This window comes from Eleginops maclovinus, chromosome 16, assembly GCF_036324505.1.
Source record: "Eleginops maclovinus isolate JMC-PN-2008 ecotype Puerto Natales chromosome 16, JC_Emac_rtc_rv5, whole genome shotgun sequence".
In the NCBI taxonomy this organism is placed as follows: domain Eukaryota; kingdom Metazoa; phylum Chordata; class Actinopteri; order Perciformes; family Eleginopidae; genus Eleginops; species Eleginops maclovinus.
In genome coordinates this window covers 881,460-903,966 of record NC_086364.1, presented here as the reverse complement: position 1 = coordinate 903,966, position 22,507 = coordinate 881,460, and the positions used below count along the sequence as shown (strand labels likewise).

The 22,507-nt window shown below is 39.9% G+C and overlaps 1 protein-coding gene across 3 annotated transcripts in view; it reads left to right on the top strand.

The window, feature by feature from the left end:
• Positions 1-22,013, top strand: part of septin12 (septin 12) — a 75,550-nt gene extending 53,537 nt beyond the window's left edge. For 2 of the 3 annotated variants that reach the window (XM_063903671.1, XM_063903673.1), the window contains 9 exons: positions 7,667-8,077; positions 10,037-10,165; positions 14,491-14,572; positions 15,126-15,263; positions 16,787-16,904; positions 17,114-17,209; positions 17,350-17,446; positions 18,189-18,240; positions 19,099-22,013. In XM_063903671.1, the coding sequence (XP_063759741.1) occupies positions 7,667-8,077; positions 10,037-10,165; positions 14,491-14,572; positions 15,126-15,263; positions 16,787-16,904; positions 17,114-17,209; positions 17,350-17,446; positions 18,189-18,240; positions 19,099-19,264 (1,289 nt within the window). In that variant the 3' untranslated portion in view covers positions 19,265-22,013. Of the gene's footprint in view, positions 1-348; positions 600-7,666; positions 8,078-10,036; positions 10,166-14,490; positions 14,573-15,125; positions 15,264-16,786; positions 16,905-17,113; positions 17,210-17,349; positions 17,447-18,188; positions 18,241-19,098 lie in introns of those variants that run through there. The other variant, XM_063903672.1, reaches the window with a different exon arrangement.
• Positions 22,014-22,507: the final 494 nt, after the last annotated feature.

Here is a 22,507-nt window from a genome sequence, read left to right as displayed (position 1 = left end):
CCCATCCTGCTGAGATGTCAGTCCTTTAATCCTTGATATAGTCTCAAGGTGAGAGTAGACTTTGTTTTGTGATAAAGAGAAAGGGATGAAGTCTTGGAGAACTCTGACAGTGTCCCTTTAAGGAATCAAACATGGATTCATCTCCAGTGGTTGCTTTTATAGGTCAGTGACTTGGATCGGCCCCGCACCTCCATCCCAAACCGACTTGACAGCTCAGCCTGGGCCAGGGTAAATGATTCTGACGGGGGAGGAGCTGGAGGGAAGAGGGGGGTGGAGGCGAGTCCTTCTCCTCTCAGGGGATTAGTGGAAGCTTCTTGGGCCATTTACATGTGAATGGATCCTGGAGCTGCTTTTAGCCACCAACAGCCCCCCCTGCTCACTCTCTCTCTCCTGCTCCTCGTGTCTCTCACTCTTTCTCCCCACACTCCTCCCGACATCAGGGGAGAAGCAGAGAGAGGGAGAGAGACAGTAAGGGAGGGAAAGATACTGGCAGGAGCATCACGGCAAACTTTGGAGTTTAAAAAAGGAGGTGCAGATCTTCAGAGAGGCCTTCACTGCTCGCCAGGGAATCGCACAACTGGTTCTGTGAATGAGAGAAGGTAGGACTTGTTTTGTGTCTCTCATCCCCCCATGGATGTCGGTGAGCACACTCAGTCTCCTGGGCTAACAATGAGAGCTGACAGGACTGGTCCACTTTGGCGGTCAGGATGGGGGTGGGAGGGTTTTTAGGCCTCTGCTGGCTTCTTACTAACTGTTGAATCAAAGGGATCCATGGAGTCACTGTTGTTTCCCAGAACTAAGTACATGTCGGCTGCACAACTTAGAACTGCTAGAACTTCTGCTTTGGTGACAAGGACTCAGTTTCATGTTACATTTAAAATCTGTATCGAATACCATGCACTTTAAAAAAATAACTGCTTCATATAGCACTCTTTGTTAAGTGTTCAACATGCCACAGAACTGTATAACGTAATATACTAATAAAATATCAATATTTATACATAACATATTGTAATGGGTCTAATTCAGACCTTTTAATGAAGTTATTTCTACATAATCTCTCATAAGGCTTGTTAAAACCAACCAAAATGTATTTGCAGATTTTAATTTTCTGTGAACCATCTTATTACTAAAATAGCTACATGTTACACTGATAAAAAACAGACATCATCAGTTCTGTGTGATATTTCTCATTCATTGTTTATAATTCAGGGTGATTCAGTGTTGGATCTTGTTTTTATTGGTTCCATTTTGTAGGAATTATATTTCTCTCATATCCAAAATAATGTTGGATGGGGAACGTTAATCTGATGATACAGAGTAGTGAGATGATTCGACAGGTGGAAACAAACAAACTAAGCTCCAGGTTAGCCCACACCGTGAGGAAGAAAAAATTAGGCTAGACTGTGAAGATATTACTCAAACTGTTACAAACATCTGCCAGTGGACGTCTATGTATCTTATCTGTCTTTCAGGAGCAATTAGTTTGATGAAAAATAAGACAGTAAGGCCACAACTGCACATACAATAACTTAGTTGGCAACAAACTGGAACAATGCTATAGATATTCAAGGATAAATCGAAGTAACCCTTTCTATTTTAGCTTTATTCTGGGGTTGCATGTCCTCGCCATCTTTGTTAGCGCCAAAGGATTTGAGCCATCACTGTTCACTTCTACATTTCTGTGACTCATGTTATCAACACTGCAATATTCTGAACAGTGATGACATGGGAGTTAATCACCTCTGAAGTGTTTTATTATAGGTATCAGCTAATATTCTTCTTTGACCATTTAGATAAAGTTCTGCTTATATCAGAATGACCGGGGGACATCGAGTAGTAATCAGAAGTTGTATTGGTCTGGTGCCATTCACACGTACAGCCTCAGAAGCTGGGACAGCGTAAAGCTAGGGTAGCTCCACCTTATGCAAATATTCTGTGATGCAATGCTGGGGACAGATATGGAATCTTTCAAAACTGCATGTTAAAAAAAACCCAAGCAAAGCAATTCTGTACTAGAGAAACATAACTGTACACAGACTATTCCGTCATCTGAATGCGGGCTATGTGAGAATTTGTAAATAACCCAGAAAGCTACAGCTTCATGAGAGGACAGACACTCCCTAGTGTCTGATACCACTAAGAACCTTCTTTAGCAGGTTCACTGCTAAATGACTTGCTGTGTGAGCTTCTGCCAGGCCCATACTCAACCTGTGTACTTTGTCCACCTCCCAAACTATCTCTTCATGTCTTTTGTCAAATGCTCTATTCCCTTGGAACTCCACACATACTGTTGTTAATCATGGCTCAGCATGAGTGTTAAATTCAGTGTCAGGTCAAGCCGAGAAGTTGGACTTAAAAGCCCCGGGGGAGTTTAGTCGACTAGTTTGGATTTACACTTCAGACATCATGGTTTGTCATTGTGAGTCGGGCTTTGCTTGGACATGTCAAGGTATAGAGTCTGCCTGCCTTAGTGTGCTTCAAACTGAGTGCTTTTCATGTTGTCTAGAATCTCAAATGGGTGCAATCACGCCGACAATTTATCACGTCTGACAGGTTCATGATTAGAAGAGGCGGTAATTAGGTTGGGTTTGAACTTTTCCCTGAAAACGTTCTTGTGTACAACTGATTCTGAAAGCTGAAGGCCTCTGAGGGGATACTGTCTGAAGTTGCGTGCAATATCTCCATTTGTACAGTTCATACATCTCTAGAAGGTACAGGGAGGACATTTCAAGCTGAACATGTCTAAGAAGAGTTGGAGGCCTTGAGTGTAGAATGGTTAGGGTTAGAATAGTGCAACCAAAGCCCATTCAGCTTATCTTCTGCGTACCTCATGGCTTTAAATCCAGATGATGGACTCTGTTGAATCAAAGGCCTTCCTTGACCGGGATACTACATGGATGTAGCAGTCAATTTAAATATTTGGTAAAACCAATAGTGAGCCCCGATCACCCTGCTGATGTTAACACCATTTGGTAAATGCAAACATATTGTCAATGGGTTTCGGGACAATCACTTTCCCATCCCAAGTGTTTCATGTGATAGACGAGCCCCCCCCCCCTCCATCTATCCAACCCCAGCTTCAGATTTAGATATTCATAAGAGCATTAACACCTCTAAAGAACACAGTGGGGGATGCCACTGCTGTAGGTGAGCTGTTTCTTTGTCATCACCTGATCTTTGTCATCACATTGTTTGGAGGATGCTGTTTGGGAAACATTGAGGTCTACAGGTTAAAGCATGTTATATTTTCAGTATAGTTCTGTGTGGAGCGTCTGTATTCAACACCCATGTTGGTGACACCATCTGAGAAACTGGATCATGCAGAAGTCGCAAGGAATAGATGCAAGAACACTGCACCAGAGTTTATGAAGAATGTTAGTTGAGCAACTTTGGAAATATAACCTGATGTGCCAATAACTTAAATATACTTTTGGAAACAGTTTAGAAAAGTTAAAACACAAGGCAAAAAGCAGTTGATTGGAGAATCGGTCGGAGAAGGTTTTGTGAAGAGCAACAGTATCTTCAGGGTCAATTCTTTCCTCTTCTTTTAATGAAGAAACACTCACACAGTGAGTCACACATAACTGATGCTTTTTCAGCATCTACACTTTTTTAATAACTATTTGAAGAGCACAGTCTGTCTGAGCTGATTTCAGCTGTCATATTCCCCTATATATTAATAAGCATAAAACAACAAAACAAGTACCAATACATTTAAAATCTGGAGCACTTATTTTCACACATATTTCAGGACCTGTATTTTATCCTTAAATGTCCTGTAAGTAACCTTAATATGCAAATTTGTATTTTTGAAATTGTATATATATGTGATATTTCTTTTAGCAGTGTTCTAAATGAACTTGACAAGTGACATGTTCAAGGGCCTATTGTATATTTTCGTAAACATTTCTTGAGATATGGATGTTTCAATTACACTCAACGTGCCTTCCTTTTGGTTCCCCTTAGTAATAAGACAATGATGATTTAATTCAAATCAAATACCTGTCAGAGAAGGGGGTGGATTCTCAGTTCCTCCCATAAGATCTTTGACATCAGCCACAACATTACAAGCTGTGTTATACATTACTTCTGTGAATGTTGTCTAAATAATGTCCTGGATTAGAAAGAGCAGTCAGATAGGGTCCTTCTATCTTCTTCTTTAGCCTTTCATTGGTCATGTTGAGCAAACTCTTCATCGTGTCTCTCTCTCCTGTGGATGTTTGCTTTTCTCATGCATCTCTAGTCCCCGGGTTACTTAGTCCTCTTCATGAGTCTTTCTATGTTACTGTCTGTGCTTTTGTGTCCATGTCTTTACAGTTACAGATTGAGCTACATGCTGATCAAATATCAAGTTGGCTCAAGATATCGCCAACATTTCGTAGCATTACATCTATTTATATTAGATATGGGTAGAATTTGTTTAAAATACTAATGTGACTACTGTGTAATATGTTGTTTCTCAGTGTGCATTCTGAGTATTTACAGTTTGAACTGCAGTAAAGTATAGTTAATGACACATACCTGTGTTGGAATGCATCGAAATGTTTAAACTAGTGACTTGGCTCTCTCAAAATGTAAGTGTTCTCCTTATTCATCTGTAAGTGTGATTTACAGGTCAGTGTAAAAGGGCTCTCCTCTGATTTAGTATTGCACCTTCATAAAGTTGTGGGAAGGACACAAAAATCCCAAAAGATACATTAATTAAACTAAAGGGGCAATTACGGCAGAGTATTAGGCCCACGGAATTTTTCGGGTAACAAGTGATATATTTTTTTACTTCTGAGAAAAAGGTCTGAATTTGAGTGTCATAATTCTGACTCACAGTTCTGAGGAAAGAATTATTCAGACTTCTTTCTAAAAAATATGTTTTTACAAGTGGCCTTAATCCTCTTCCATAGACAATAAAGAACCTTCATGCCTGGTTAAAACAATGTGTTAAAATCCCCAACAAGAGCATTTCCTTCTGTGCTTTGTTCATAATATATTTATCAGTGAAACACTTCCTGTTTGAGGGTAGTGTGAAACTGAATGATGCGTAAAACCCTAGCCTTCTCTGTCCTGACTCAGGGGGATTAGTTCTGTTCCAATGCTCGTACAGGTGCGTATTTATAGCTGATTAAATTATGTGGACTAACACTAACCAACAGCATGTGTGTGTGTGTGTGTGTGTGTGTGTGTGTGTGTGTGTGTGTGTGTGTGTGTGTGTGTGTGTGTGTGTGTGTGTGTGTGTGTGTGTGTGTGTGTGTGTGTGTGAGTGAGTGTGGCATACATGTGTGTGCAATCCTTAAAATGGTACAGCTCATTTAGTCCTGCAGAAACACAAAAACATACACACACAGTCATGCTGGTTTCAGACGACTGTGTCATAATTGCATTGCAGAGTATTTGTAAGTCCATACAAGTACACAGACACACAGACACACAGACACACAGACACACACACACACACACACACACACACACACACACACACACACACACACACACACACACACACACACACACACACAAACTACAAGTTCACAGGGGGATTGTCAGTGCCATCCAATCCTCTTACAGCACAGACTAGACAAGACTACACACACACACACACACACACACACACACACACACACACACACACACACACACACACACACACGAGGGATAGACTTCAGTTACTTAGACACGCTAATTCCATCAAAGAATACTGTGTGTGTGTGTGTGTGTGTGTGTGTGTGTGTGTGTGTGTGTGTGTGTGTGTGTGTGTGTGTGTGTTTGTGTGTGTGTTCAAAGTATAACTTGTATGAAATAAAGAGTTCATTGCAACATTTGAAGATAGTTTATATGGTAACTCTTTGTAACATTACCCGTGAACATAAATGTAGCTCTTACTCGTTCTTTCTGAGGGTGAGATGGGGAGATGGGTAATAGTGTCATGTCAGTGAGCTAGAGATTAGCCTAGCCTAGCATAAACAGCTAGCCAGCCTCTGTCGCAAGTTAAAAAATACCAACATCTCTAAAGCTCACAAACATGTTGTGTCTTGTTGTTTCATCAGTGGGTTTTAAAGGGTGAGTTATGTGCTGGAACTGTTATTTGACGCATAAATACATCATCACACGGCTCCAGTCAGTGTTGCTCCATGTAGCTGACAGGATCCTGACGTAGCCTTGCCTCACTGTCAGCCTCCTGTTTGTTTTTAGATGTGCTTACACCTCTCACAACAGAGTCTTCGGAGATTGTTGTGCAGAAACAAATCAGTAGTTCTATTTCTTTTCATGTTCAAAGTGTTTAACAGTAGCTACATGTTTAATAAAACTCCTTAGCCCAACGCATCCATCTTTCACCTCCCACTGTCCATCATAAAGGAGGCCAACTTTTCAGAGTTAGAAACAGAAATCCTTTATTAGTCATGCTGTAAGGAAATGTACTGTGTTACAGCATGTGACAGTTCAGATTAAAGTATTTCAAAAAAGTATAAAATGAGTAAGCTATCTCATTAAATACTACGGAAGAGTATTAGGGCCAAATTAAAGTCTGAATTCTGAGAAAAATTTTATAATTCTGAGAAAGCTTTTTAAATCAGAATCAAAAATCTTTATTAATCCAATCTACTGCACGGAAATTTGACACTACAGACAAAAGAAAAAAAACAATAATAAAAGAGGGCAAACATATTAAATATTACATAAGAGGAACAGGGCCATTATGTGATTGTTTGGGGGGGGGGGTTCCGTCAGTTTCAAAAATGTTGAAATAAAAGTCAAAATTCTGACTTTAATCTCAGAAAATCTTGACCCTAAGCCTTGTCTGTAAAATATAAAAACAAGAACAAATAATCAGTGTTTTAAAAGCTAAGTGGACACATATTGGTGTTGAAATTATAATGCATGTCAAGCACATTCACAATAGTGATTAATATACAGTTGCTGAATGAAGTATCAGCGGAATAACAAAAGTATAATGTAGAAGAGTGTGTGGGCTGCACAAGATCCCAACAGTCTGTATGGTTGTGTGGGGGGTCTACCAAGGGGCTGTGGTGGTTGTACAGCCTGACCGCTGCAGGAAGGAAGGACCTGCGGTATCTCTCTGTGAGACACCGTGGGGGCAGCAGCCAGTCCTGGAGGGGGTGGGACATGTTGTCTCACAGTGATGAAAGCTGGACCATCTTTCTCAATTTGCAATCCAAAAATGCCAACTTGAACCCCCCAGAAAGCCACATCAGTCAAACGGTCACAGGTAAACAGACCGCAGAGATACCGCAGGTCCTTCCTGAAACAGTCAGACTTTACAACCACCACAGCCACTGGTAGACTCCCACACATATAACATCAAAGACTATACTATACTATATACCTTTTTTTTGTGTCGAACATATGTATAGTTTTTTTTTTGTATAGCCCTTTTTACCCCCCCTTTTTTTTCTACGCTCTTATCTTTTTATGTTCTTGTTTATATTTGCACTGTGGGACTGCCAGAAACGGTATTTCAATTTTCTGTATGTATAACACATGTGGAAACTTTGACAATAAAGTGGACTTTGACTTTGACTACTATATTTAATACATGTGTTGCCTCTACCTTTGCTGTAACAATGTAAATTCCTACTCTGTGGGACTAATAAACAGATTCTGATTTGGATATGTCTGAACTTCTCTCTGATCTTTCTTTCTCTATGAACAGAACCTGCTGGAGAGCTGGAGACGAACCCACTCAGCCCAATGGAGGATGGAGAGGAGAAGGAGAGGGGCATCATGGGACAAGAAGACGTCAGCAATTGTCAACCAGGACAGCCAGCCCACATGGACTCACAGGATGCCATAACTGAAACAGGAGAGAACGGTGTCGAGGTTGATACAGAGATGGGGGAGAAGGGGAAGGAGAAGGGAATGGAGGAAGGAGAACTGAAGAAAGAGATAGAGATGGAGCTGGAGGCCGAGGTGAAGGTGGAGCTGTGCCAGTCGGTGCCGGGCCTGCAGATGAGCTTCATCCGAGGCACGGACCTGTTCGGCTACGTGGGCATTGAGGCGGTGCTGGACCAGATGAGGCGCAAAACCATGAAGGCCGGCCTGGAGTTCAACATCATGGTGGTTGGTGAGTCTCGAAAACAACTCCTGCTTCGTTATCGAAGCGACATCCTCTTTGTTCTGCTGTTTTCACAAAAATCACTCCTTACGAGTATGTACAGTGTGTACAGAATGTGTCTGATCAGCTGGTGTTGCGATTTGCAGTTTTTTTGGCTGACTTCTTGCTCAATAAGACCTTTTGGGGTCGCGGCAAATGCTGCGTCCCGTTTACATTAGAAATCTGAGATAGATGGACGCCCGCAGGAAAGCTGTTGTTTACAGCCTTAGCAGTCAGGTTGGGTTAGCCATTGTTAGTAATAATATTTTCACTTTTAAGGAGTACGCCACCAAGCATTCAATTATCAATACGCTAGACCAAGTTGGCAATAACAGATGCCTTCTTAAGCCCCACACTGCCATTGGCAGTTTTGCAGATCAAACCTCAAGTAACAGACAGGAAACTGCAAGGGAAGGTATCAAGGGAGTAATTAAAGAAGAAAAAAAAGGAAGATTACAGATTCACTGGGAGGTTATTCCAATTTATCCATTTTAAACATTTAAAAGCAATTTAAATATCAGCCTGGGCTGAACGCCTGTGATTGGTAGTTTTTAAAAGACACCTGTAGCGAATTCAGGAACAAACAAAGATGCTGAAAGGCTGATAGGCTGAGGTGGAGAATGGTTGCCCTTGTCCGACGCGCTATCAAAAAGGAAGAGTTGGGATCCCAAAATATGCCTAACAAAATCTTACTGTAATAAAAATGATCAAACATATATTGTCCGAATAATCCAGCTACGAAAAGGTTGCAATCAACGAAAAATACAGCGACCACCTCTTCCACACACCTCACACAGGTGAACAGCCGGTTACTGTATAATTACTATGAGTGCGGCCCATATCCATGTGACCCAACTAATCCAACCCACAATTGATCGCGAAATTATAAGCATTGCACTGTGGCGAGCTAACAGTTTGACCACGGCGAGGCTCACACGATGCCACCTGGTCACTGAAATGTCATAGGATTTCCTCTCAGGTCTTCGTGCTTTCCCTTTTCATTTAAATAAAAAATAAACTCAAAGGCAGCGTCCTATATATACATGGCATGGTAAAAAAAATGCTTTGTTTAATGATATGTGGCGGCTGGGTCTCCTCCTCTCAGAAAATATATAGTTTGTTCTTCGTCCTGGAAGAGGAAGTCTGAATCTGTGAGGAGGAAGTGGTTTGGAGAGTTGGGGCTGTCGCTCTTTCCTGCCACACGAAGAGATGATATACACTTCCCCTGCTGACTGAAAACAAGAAGTTTCCTCTTGATAATTACTATATATCTAGATCAGACTTGAACTCGAGGAGGTCTCTTGTATTGTTATTATTACATTACATTTGAAATTTGTCAACATGAAAAGAGACTGAATGTAACACGAGCCTGGTACATTTTAAACAAATATGTTGCCATTTTTCTCAGTGAGATTACATCCGAATGTTTCTGTGTATGATCGTTGATATTTGCCATCTTGTCTCTCACCTCCTTACCTAAGCAAATTTGGCAACTTTAGCCGCAGCAGAACAAGATAAAAACAAGACATTAAACGTCATCATTTCATACAATGTTTGTTATACCTACAGCACACTCACAGTCACATAAGCATTCATATTGAGTTTCTGTCCACCTACAGAACCTCCATTTCATTTAGAAAGATTTATTTGGAGCAGCTTTACCATTAAACAGCATTAGCTTCTTTTGTTCAGTCAATGGGTGAGTAATTGGCTGACAAATAGTTATCAATACCTTGCCAATCATAACAGGAAATGTCTTGTATGTGAGTTTTTTAACTCTTGACGGTTTGGGTGTCTGTCAGCTACTAATCCAACTTGGACACTATAGTTGGCAGGGTCTTAAGCCTCTGCAAGGAGACATTGCAGAATTCAACCCACTGCTACACATGCTAAAAAGATGTTCAAAGCTCTGGTTTTCTGTGTCTGTAGGTCAGAGCGGGTTGGGGAAGTCCACACTGGTCAACACTCTGTTCAAGTCCAAAGTCAGCCGGAAGTCATGCACGAGCAACTACGAAGAGAAGATCTCCAAAACAGTCAAACTGCATTCAGTCAGCCACGGTAAGAGTTTGTGTTCGTGTGTACCCTCTTCATGCTACAACTACTACATTGGTTCAGACCTGTGCAAAGAGATTACGACTGGAGACATCAGTTAATCTTTCACTTCTTGTCTCAAGACCCGGAACCCCAGCCTGGGCTGTCTGTAACCTTTCAAACATCCACATTTTAGCATTTTCATTGTTAGCATGTTAGCATTCAGATGTTTAAATTTAGTGCTTTCCAAAAGATGTAAGAGATGCTGTCTGAAATTGAACACGTTGAACAAGTGATGATCGCCCCTGTTAGCTAATCTGCTAGCTAGTATTCAATATCATTAAATCATTACAGGCTGCTCAATTAACCCAATAAAATTCACCATTACAGTGTTAGAATCATATATATATATATATATATATATATATATATATTATTTATTTATTTTTGAATGTATTTGTATAGTAATGCTTTCACTGGAGTAATCACGGCTGGTTGCGTAAGTTACATTACTTGTCAACATGTCTATCATCAAACGTGTCCAACTGTTACATTTAACCTTTTTTGTGTTAACATTTATCTCACTTTTCTTCTTAATAAGCCTAGTAACAACATTCAATAATCATTTATCAGATTTCAGAGTATTTTAGAGAGTATGAAGCTTTGCATTAAAGGTATCCTTTTTCTAGGAATGGGTTTTTAAGTGGTGGCGTAAATCAAAAAGCCGTCATTATTCTGTGATTTGTAGACAAGTACATGGACTGAAATGGTGTGTGTGTGCGTGTGTTTGTGTGTGGCTTTTAATGTGAAAAGACGTCGTAAAGAAATATCTGTCTCTCGTTGTTTGGCGATGCTCCTATCATCCGTGACTTAAAGAATGTGAAGCAGCAGACCATGACACGGTCCATAAACATCTGCTCCTGCACACTCACATGTTCTCTCAATGTAAATACAGGCTTGTCACATTTATGCTCTGCACACTCTTAAACAGAAACCATGAAAAACTGTTCAGGAAAAACTCTGTCTAGGTATAATGTGACCATGACAGTATGCTGCTGAAAAACATCGCATTGCAGTAAAAAGTCTAAATATGGTCACAAAATTCAGAAGCAAACTGCAGATTCCTAGTAGAATGTCTATCTTTGTGCTGTCATACATCCCCGGTCTGAAAACCTAATGTTAATTTGACAAGCAATTTTAAACAGGAGTACATAAAGGGCTCATAAAACATGTGACCTGCTGTTTTCAGGAAAGTGTTTCACTTCACTTTCACTTAATATTTATTAAACATCTCGGACGAGATCTTTAGGTCTGTGTTGTTATATTTAAAAGGTCAATTCAGTACAGCATTTCTAAGCTAATTGAGCCGTGTAATCTACTATAATCTACTAATGCCCAGTGGATGATCAGTCCATGAGTGCAGTTGCAAATTAGCTGATAGCTTGTTAGCTTAGCTGGTGAAGAAGAGCAAGCTTTTCTATGGTTACAACCTGCAGCGGTGTCATTGGCAAAGTTGATGCTGGTCAGTAACCTTTGTGCAGGATGGAGTAGACTGTTTGCTTAGTAGTTTACCCTGTAGTTAGCTCACTGCTAACTTGTTGGATGCTATAGTTAAGTTTAGCCGGGTTTGGCTAACTGCTAACGTCACAGGCTACAGTAACCAATGAGTATTGTAGGCTACATTGCTGTCCTCAGGCGGGGTACTGGGCACTTCCAAGTGTCGAAACAGGAAGTGGTTTTACATTTTTTAAACAAAAGAGGATGTGAAATTAAGATCCATGGCTTGGTTGCATAAAATTAACGCGTTCCTTGACAATATGCTCATAGCATTTTTGTACCAGAGCAATAAAAATGCATTTCTTTATCTCTGGGATTAAAAATGACTTCAAACACAGAAGACAGTTAACGTAACAGAGTATGTAAGAACTGGAAACCTGATGGTCCCCAATTGGTTTGTGCACTTTGGTTATGAATCCTTCATTTTGGTATCAGAAATGACAGGAGACAGTGGAGCTAAAACCAAGGCACAAAATAGATTAGAGTAATATATAGAAATATAATTTACAGAAATAGACATAATGCTCCGTGGAAGAAGAATCAAAGCGAGGGATTGAGACCATAATCTCTGAATTGTATGAGAGGTAAAACAAGTCAGAAGTAGAGTCATTTTCTCAAAGGTCTTCTAAACAATATCATTATTTTTGCAACCAGCGATGTTGCAGTCTGCACACCAGTAGAAACAATGCAGGTTTACACTTCACTTCACTTTTCAGACCTGGAGGATGCCACGTGACCCTTGCGTAGATTTGGTTTGCAGACAAAAGACAAGGGATCCATTATGACACACATTTTAAAGACAATAGATACATCTCTTAAAAGTATCCCCTGCTCCATCACATCTAAGAACATTTGAAAACCACTAGTAATCACATGAGCATTCCACAAAATGTATGAATAAATAGGCATTGCTTCCATAGCATCTGTGTGACACTGGGACAACTTGTTCATTATTGCGATTGCTGCTGGAATAAGGCTGTTTTTATACCGCTTTGTTCTACACTTTGGGACAACTAACCTCCGGCCCGAAGGAAGAAGCTTAAACTCTGAGTGCAGGGGGGTTGGAGTCATGGTGAATCGTGATCGTAACGATTAAAAAAAACGGCTAGTGTGAGGTTGGGATCATTTCTATGCAGAAGTGGAAACTGTTATGATGGTGAAGTTAAAGGAAAGGAACATCTAAAAAAGGTGAAAGAGGTTCCAAAAATGAAGGCAGCATGTTGATGAACCAACAGGATGTGAGGAGCAGATACGGAAGTGAAGCTCGCCTCCACGGTATACCGTCAGAGTGAAACTGGACCATAGGTCTGTGTTTCTCTTCAACTGTGTCCCAAGTGAAACACAGCTGACAGTTAGCTCTTTATTAAAGGTCTTAGTTTGTGTGGTATACAGTTTTTTTTATTCACTTGTTAGCAAAAGCATTTTCAGAGTCTTTGAATTTACTATCACTGCCTGAGGGACGAACTGAGAGGCGTTTACAGACTCATCACCTCCAGCTACCTGCTCTTATCTCCGTAAAACATCCTTATGCCGGACGTGGAAACTTCCCTGGAGCGTCAGATCTGGAGTTACTGTACACATGTTCAGCTCCTCAACACTTCCCAAAACTCAGTCAGAGGCCGTGCTGACCTCACCGCCTATAAAGACAGGAGAGTCTGGGAAGTGGAAAGCAGTTGTGACCCTCCAGCAACTGTGAAACCCATTAGAAACCTAGTTAAAGATGTGTGTGTGTGTGTGTGTGTGTGTGTGTGTGTGTGTGTGTGTGTGTGTGTGTGTGTGTGTGTGTGTGTGTGTGTGTGTGTGTGTGTGTGTGTGTGTGTGTGTGTGTGTGTGTATTTTCTATCGCTCCCAGCTCTTTACGTCCCTTGTAACAGTGTCAAATACAATGTGAGACACTCTTGTGCAAGTACACAAAAAGTGCCAACATTAGTCTTTTCTAGTATGTCTTGAAGAGTCAATACCCATATGGATGGATGATTAATATTCATAACATGTATACTGACATGTATGTTCTTTATGACATGTGTCTTTAGGTCTTCTGTGGTTCAGGTTGTGTGAACCAGTAAAACCAGTTGTCACCAGTTGTTACCTTGCAGGTTATTGAAAATGTTAATGAGCAGGTTCCAGAATGATGCTCTCATGCTTCCACTCATAGGAGATTCCTGTGTGCTAAGTCAACAATGGAAATGGACTCAAATGATAGTCTTTACTGCACGGCTTTTCTCAAACATCCACACATGCATTACATTGACTCAGCGAAGGTAGAACTTTGATCCCATCATAACACGTTTTACTTCCTGTGCTTTCAAGGATTTACCATACCCATAGCCACATCCGTATCGGTATCTTTACTCTGAATGAAAGGCTCACAACTTTACACACCAGCAGCTTTTTGGAATGACAAATCTGTATGTCAATTTATGTTTTGAAATGGTTGGACTGCTTAGGGTCATAGAGTGGTGTAGAAAGAAGAAGTCTCTTTTTTAATCACAAATACACAGGGATCTCAGAAGGAATTGGAAACCCTGACACTGTGGTTCCAGATTATTTTCCTTACCAAACTTAACCTGTAAGATCATTTGGATGTGCCAACCTGGTTTCATTACCCTCAGTGTGGGTTTTTCCACTGTTCAACAATGTGATTGGTTTATTTCAGTATAACATGATTAAATGAAGGCGGCTATTTGCACCACTGTCCTTTTATACATGCTTTATTGGAAAACTTTCTTTAGATATACTTTTAATGTTTACTTTCTGCTCATGTAACCCCTCCCACTCTGTCATTCTCTGTGTAGTGATTGAGGAGAAGGGGGTGAGGATGAAGCTCACAGTGATAGACACTCCAGGATTTGGTGACCAGATCAACAACGAGAACTGGTGAGTGGTAAAGGGGGGGGGGGACAAAAAAGACAGATGCGGAGGGGGGGGGGGTGTTTCCCAGATCTGAGTATGATAGTGTTTGCAAATAACTGCATTCAGTTGCTGTAATCAGCAAGCAACCAAGTTCATGGGAAATGTAGTCTTTGAAGGACACACGTTATTGACTTTATAGTAATACCACCCCAAATAACCACAGTAATGAAGATGTTAAAGTGAACAATGTATGTGTTCCCTTTCAGAGGTCTCATTTATGTAATATTATTAGTTTCTGAGTACATTTACACATAAACAACCCTGACCCTAACCCACACTTCTTGACCCACAGCTGCAACCAACAAGAATGGCTTTGATGGCTTTTTCAGATTCCTATAACAAATAATATCAAGTAGGGAATTTGCAGAATATAATATTTATTGGGGGCTCTATCTTCCCTGTCTTATGTTCCATTTTCAAGATGCATTATGATATTAGAGCGTCTGGTTGCAGGTGTCTCTGTGGCAAAGTATAAACGTTGCCGTGGTAACACTGTCTCCTCTGCCCCTCTCTCCAGCTGGGAGCCCATAGTGAAGCACGTCAATGAGCAGTATGAGAAATACCTGAGAGAAGAGCTGCATATCAACAGGAAGAGAAGGATACCAGACAGCAGAGTCCACTGCTGCATCTACTTCCTCCCCCCCACCGGACACAGGTCAGCCCTCATTCACACTGGGTCTGATGTTTCAGCATCAAAACAAGGATTTCTGATTTATTTTGGCCTCTTTTCAAAACAGGCATGTTGCTCTTTATAGTCCCAGTTAGATATTTAATTCACAAACCGTGTTGATTTGATCAGCTTTATAACCTAGCTCTCTAATTTAACCTGTTGATAACATCACTGTAATGCTAGAACAAGGTAATGAGCACGATGTGAGCTTTAATCACATTTCACCTTCAGGGCTGAGGGAGCACAGTGACAAATGCAGAACAGCAGTTATATTCAGGAAATGTTTTTCACAAAATAATGAAGGGAGAGGTGAAACCAGCTGCACGAGGCATCGCACGCCTGTCTGATGCTCTGCAATGTGTCAGGACAGACTTAGAATATTAAGTCCAAATAAACTTCAGTTCACTTATTCAAAGCAGCAAACTTTATTAAAAAAATCAGTGTGTAGGTCCTTAATTCCCTCTGCTTGCTTCATGTTGTCTTACAAAGCAAGGCAAGTTTATTTATATAGCACCTTTCAACACAAGGCGATTCAAAGTGCTTTACAAACATGAAAGACATTAAGAAACGCATAAACAATTAGCATATAAAAACAATTATTAAAAAGCACAGAGAATAAAATGAACATAAAACATGAATAACACAGGTATATAGAAACTGTTTTAATGTGAGTGTTGAAGTTCAGGTCAGAGTCCAGGACTACACCTAGGTTTCTGGCGTTAGCTGTTGTTTTGAACATTGCTGACTGAAACTCAGCACTGACTTTTTGTCATTCCTCCTTTGTTCCAAAAACAATTACCTCGGTTTTGTCTTTGTTTAATTGGAGAAAGTTCTGACTCGTCCAGTCATTGATTTGTTCAATGCACTTACTCAGTGTTTGAATTGGAGCATAGTCTCCTGGTGAAATGGTAATGTCAATTTGTGTATCATCTGCATATCTATGGTAACCTGTTTGGTTGCTTTTCATTATCTGACCCAGTGGTAGCATGTAGATGTTAAAGAGAAGAGGCCCCAAGATGGAGCCTTGAGGAACCCCACATGTCATATTTGTCAACTCTGTAGCTGCCTATAGAAACAAAGTGTTTCCTGTCCTTTGAGTAGGATTCAAACCAATTTAGTAATTTAGTTACTGTTGCCGAAAGTCCCAACCAGATTTCCAGTCGGTCTATATGTTGTGGTCAACAGTGTCAAATGCAGCGCTGAGATCTAATAATACTAACACTGAGATTCTCCCACTGTAGCTGCCATACGTCTTAAGTCACGCTAGTTGCTTTCTGGGAATGTATTTAACAAAATACATTCATGGTAGGCAGGTTTGTCCTTAGGGAACAGATACATGTCTTATAAAAATGTATTGCAGTCTATCTAATAGTTGTAAAGAGACCAGTTTCAGCAACATAGCCATCAATACAGTCATATTGCTAACACAGCTAAAGCATTGAAGTTGTTTTTCTTCAGATTTGTGCTGTGATTGTGTCCAAACTGACCACAGGTCTGTCTGTCTCCAGGTTACGCCAAATTGATGTGGAGTTCATGAAGAGGTTGGGAAAGATCGTGAGCATTGTACCTGTCATCGCCAAAGCTGACACACTCACCATTGAGGAAAGACAAGAGTTCAAAGAGAGGGTAAGAGAACACACACACACACACACACACACACACACACACACACACACACACACACACACACACACACACACACACACAAAGATGCATCCAAATGTTGTTTTCTTTAGTTCCTTACAGATTATGTTTTGAAGGTTGACATGAATTAAACCTTTTTTCTTGCTTGACTAACTCGACTCACTCTTTAATAACCTTTGACTCTTTGACAGATAAGGCAAGACCTAGCAGCCAATGGGATTCGTGTTTACCCCCAGAAAGAGTACGATGAGGATCCCGAGGAGAGCGTCGTTAACAACAGGATCAGGGTAACGTCTACACTCCTCCATAGATTTACTTTGTCAGCTAACTGTTCATCATGTACTGATAGCTCACATGTTTAAATGAATGAATGAGCGTGCCTGAGACATGATCATTTGAATATTGTTATTTCATATTGTGTATTCAGGAAAGCATTCCTTTTGCTGTGGTGGGGACAGACAAGGAGCACCAGGTGAATGGACACAAGGTGCTGGGACGTAAAACAAAGTGGGGAATCATTGAAGGTAAAGCCTCACTTTAACATTACAACAAAGATCATTTTTCTTCCAATGATGTATTCACCTCCCGACCACATGAGTCTAGATGGTTAAACACCTGAGCTCTGTAAAGTGCCTCCATCAGCATTCATCTGTTATCATCTTAACATTTATTTATCTTAATAGCTATCACTGTGATAATCAGTATTTAATTTCATCTTACTGTACAACATTTAATGTCACATTCTGTACATATTCTATTTACGTGAATATAGACTTCTGTGTGCACTATTTTTACTTTTTGATGTGAAAGTAACTTGAGTCCATCCTGGTGACTGTAATTGAATTCAGTCCTGAACAACATGTAAAATGGCTCAATCGTTACTGCCCTTATTATTGATTTTTTCGTGGTCCCAACACAAAAACATCTTAAATGCAACATTAGCAATAATGGACATCAGCTAAGGGCAATGTAGCATTGACATGTTCCTAAATTGGGAAGTGGTTCTTTTGAGTTTGGTGTCTTGTCTATAAAATGTGTACAAAAAATGAAGATCACTTTCCAAATTGTTGCGTGTTTATTATCAAAACTAAATGGGTGCTTCTGTCGCCCATGCACCCCTTTCTTCCAAATTTCACGAAAATCTTTTTCGGAATGTTTCCGTAACCCTACTAAAAGACCAACAGACACAACGTATTATTCTTGAAATGAATTCACTAGCTGCATTGGAGAGTCAAATGTAAAATAATTGTGTTTCTGTTTCCGCAGTTGAAAATGTGGCACACTGTGAGTTTGCCTACCTGAGAGATCTGCTCATCAGGTGAGACTGACTGCGTTACTACTCTCTATCATAAAGAGACGTCATTTGTGAGGAGTCATTAGACATGTTAAACAGACCACTGTGACGGTCAAGATCAATATCAATCCATCAACCAATCACTCCAACGTAATTCCTATACCACCTTTCATCCAGGATGCTACAGTTCAGAGTGCCACACAAATCATGTGACCAACGGATTTATTTACTTATTATTATTTGTATGACTTTTTTTTTCTTTTACCAAATTTATTTATGTATACTTTTTATTATTTTATTGCATGTGTGGAGAATGTGTTCTGTGTTTGGGATAAGTGGAAAAACGGGTTACGTATTGGTATCATGCTCTTTCTTGATTGTGTTACCCTGTAAAAATTAAATAAATACTGTATATATTTTTTAAACGACAGCAGTTAAAGCCCCAGCTACCACCCTACCTTAACCCTAGTGCTCAGGCTAATTTGACCAAATAATTTGTATCTTGAGGGGGAAAAGTGGACTCTAAACCTTCCAGTACATTAACAAGGAGCAAAGTGAGATTCCATCCTGGTGGTAAGACCGGATGCATGTCAAATAGCATTAAAAAACTGACCTTTCCACATTAACACCCTGTTCTATTTTTAAAAAATGTATAATCGTTGTAAAACCAGAGTGAGAGCTATGTTGATGTTCTTGATAGGAAATTGAGAACCATCTGTAACCATTAGATTTTCCTGGACATATTAAACATTTATCCTTTCCAAAAGAAGGACGAGCTACTGTAGCACCGCAACTTCTATCTGTCATATTTTGGTCTGGATAATAATATAGTAGCAAAATGATTACCAAGCTTTTAATCCTCCTGTTTTGTTCTTCGCAAAGGTCTCACCTGCAGGACCTGAAAGACGTGACGCATAACATCCACTACGAGACGTACCGCGTTCGGCGGCTCAACGAGAGCAACGTGAGCTTCAGTGAACTGGGACTGTCCCCGTGGCCCCTGGAGAACGGGACTGCTGACAAAGGCGACTCAGAGAGCCACCTCTGATCTCTCCATTAGCCTCCATCAGAGGAACGATGACGCTCTTCATCCATTCACAGCGAGATGTGAAAAAGAAAGATATGTTTTATATTTCCTTTTTTTCCCCAAATGAAAAATGAGATGGATCCTTTTTTACTATATGGGACATGCTAGTGAATTGTTTCTAATGAAAAATTCTATCCGAGTTTTTATTACAATACAATAGAAATGTGTCAGATTTGGATATATGTGGAACAAAGTGAGCAACAGGGCAGGGAGAGCAGGCTGCTCCATGACAGGAAGCATAGACATGAAAGGTGTGTCAGCACCAGGTGTCACCTCTATAAATTGTATATTATATGGCCAAAAGTATTTGGACAGTCCCATACCCATGAAATGTCCAGGTGTCCACACGTTGACATTATTGTGTAGAAGTTGGACCCTAATGAAAACATTGAAGATGCTGTTTATGTGTTTAAGATACTTTTTTATAAATCTTTCAGGTCACATGTAGTGCCTAAAGAAAGGAACATGCTTAATATGTCCATCATGTAATTTTTTCATAGACTTCCATTAACTGTCTTTCTATCTACTTCTTGACACGGATAGAATTAAACTAGTCACTAGGTCATTGGTTGAGTACATCATGCTTAATGCTAGTGGATTTATTTACCTCACTATCTTGCTCAGTGTTCCACCCAGTGGAGACAAAGGACAGAAGCATTCAGTGAGACGCTTGTGAGAACACGGGAAAAAGACATAAATAACACAAGTTATATTGTCAGCATAATATTGAATTCTTCAAGGTGTGGTCTTCCTGATCAAGTCTTATTTCCACACGTCACTGGGCAGATGAGGTTTAGGATAGGATAGCTTATGTGTGAATTATAACCTACAGTTTCTATTATTAGTGATGTTTTCCATTTATTATTTTTCAGTTTCTGTCACAGAACTGCAGCTCCGCACTCTGAGCCAGAGAAAGGTTTCTGCCAATCATTACTCATTAAGAAGTATGGGCGTTAATAGGAATAAGTGTCAGTATTTCCATTTTATTTCAACAATATTGACTCTAGGAATTCAGGGATGAGTTAATATCATTTACATTTTATGAGAGGCTGTTGAATCTCTGGAGCCTCTCAGAATTTCACTTGAGTTTCTTGCTAAACCAAGTCATGCATGCAATATGCTTAGCCAGTTATACACCTTGCAGGATTTTCTTACAATAGACTTTCATAATGCACATCCCAAAAACGTACACCTTGACAGCAGCGCAAACTATGACAGCAGATAAAAAGAGTAGTTAGAAATGAATCCAGGTAGCTACACCGACAGAGGTGTCACCTATGGCCTTCTGAAGGACACTATACAACAACATCTTTATGATGATAAAAAACAAGCTTCTCCATTATCTCCACAATTTAATAGTTAAAAGATGATCTACTAAAAGCATTCTGAGCGTGCAGCAACATATGCTCTCCCCTAATTGGGGACATTTGAAAAATAAACTGGAGCTCAGCCATTGTTAACACATTTTGACAAAAACATAAATGTGATGAATGGATAAACTAGCACTGATAGCTGTCACCTCCGTAATGTTCAGGCAGCCCCAGTATTCTCTGTAATGGTTGAATTATATTGTGTGTAATGGCCTCTCGTTTTCTGCCTGCCAACATTAATACAGAGAGATAATTAACGCACTGTCTTGTTGAGGTTCAGTGACAATTTGCATGATATTCATTTACACAAGACATTAGTCCCTCTTACTGTTTTGCATTTGTTGAAAGATTGTTTGAAAGTGTGCTCTCTATGTTAGAACATTTGTGACAGCTGTACTACTGATGGCCACAGTGCAGCTGGAGCTGGATCGTAGAATAAGACATCAAGTTTGACCATCTGTGCCTTGGTTTCGCATCACTAGCCAAGCCATAAAAAACAACATTATATTTGATCATTGACTTAACTTTATAGTTTTTATAGTCAAAATGTTGCATAATTTATGTATCTGATGTAATTTCCATGTAGTGTAGAGTGTGGGTGTGAGAGCAGCCGCATGGCGTTAGCCCAGAAGCTAACGGTTAGCAATCAATAAAATAAAGCAAATAAACCTTTGGTCCTAGGTCAGTTTGGTTTCTAGTTTTATGCTAGTGCAGCAAGCTAGATATTGAAACTGACATATGAAACCATTTTGCTTATTTGCGGGAAGAAAATGTCCTATAATGTTTTCTAAATGTTCAAAGTTGTTTGAACTGACTTTTTCTGCCGTCAAATTGTCCTCTGTGAAAAAGGTCCAGGAGCTTCTCCTTTCCAGGTGTTACTACTGAAATGTTCTACCATTGCTTGTGAAATGTCTTTCCATGGATAAATGAATATATAAAAGAAAATGTAAACTACTTCCTGTAACTTCACATAATGTCGAGTGAGAGTAGGCTCCATGCTAGTACGTTAGCTTAGTTAGCACCTGTTTCTGTTGCTACATCCTTCTTTTTTCAGAGTAACGGCTCAACTAAATGTTATCAAAAATGTGTCATCATCCGCGCTGACAACCAACCCCCCACTGACACACTTCACATTAACTCTGATCACATACAGCATGTCAGACTGTCCTCTGAGCGCTCAGCTCTGCTCCGTATCCGGAACCTGTCAGCCCCCCCATCCTTGTATTTTATACTCAGCATGTACTAACAGATTCTTTATGAATATTGTCTTTGTTTTTTTATATAGTATAAATGATGCACATGTTAACACTGTTGATTTACAAATAAATACTTGTCACCTTCTCAGTCCAGTGTGAAGTCTGTCTAATATATTTGCACAATCTCTCAAAGAACTCAGACCAACAGGGTTCCCGTTTATACTGTGATGTGTGAGTTTTGCTGGAAGTTTAAATGCCCTTTGTCATCAAGGTACAGACCCAGTGGTAGAAGTAAAATGCTGCCCTCTATGTATACATATTAAACATTGCATTTTTAAAACCCCACTAAACACATAAAAGGATTAAACTAGATGTTTTATGATTTACTAATTAGGGGATACTCTAATAAACTGGGCCTAAGATTTAGGTAAATCTGCTGACTTAATATTACATTTTCAATTAAACGGCTGTGAAACAAAGTGATACTACAATCTTTGGATGGTAATCAAGCTTCCATCAGTCCATCATTAATTCACTGATGTCATGCTGAAACATTAAACTAGCATTCATTAAGGGTTTGCATTTCAACATTTATTTAAGATAAACTCTAATTTGAAATGATAACTTAACAGGGAATT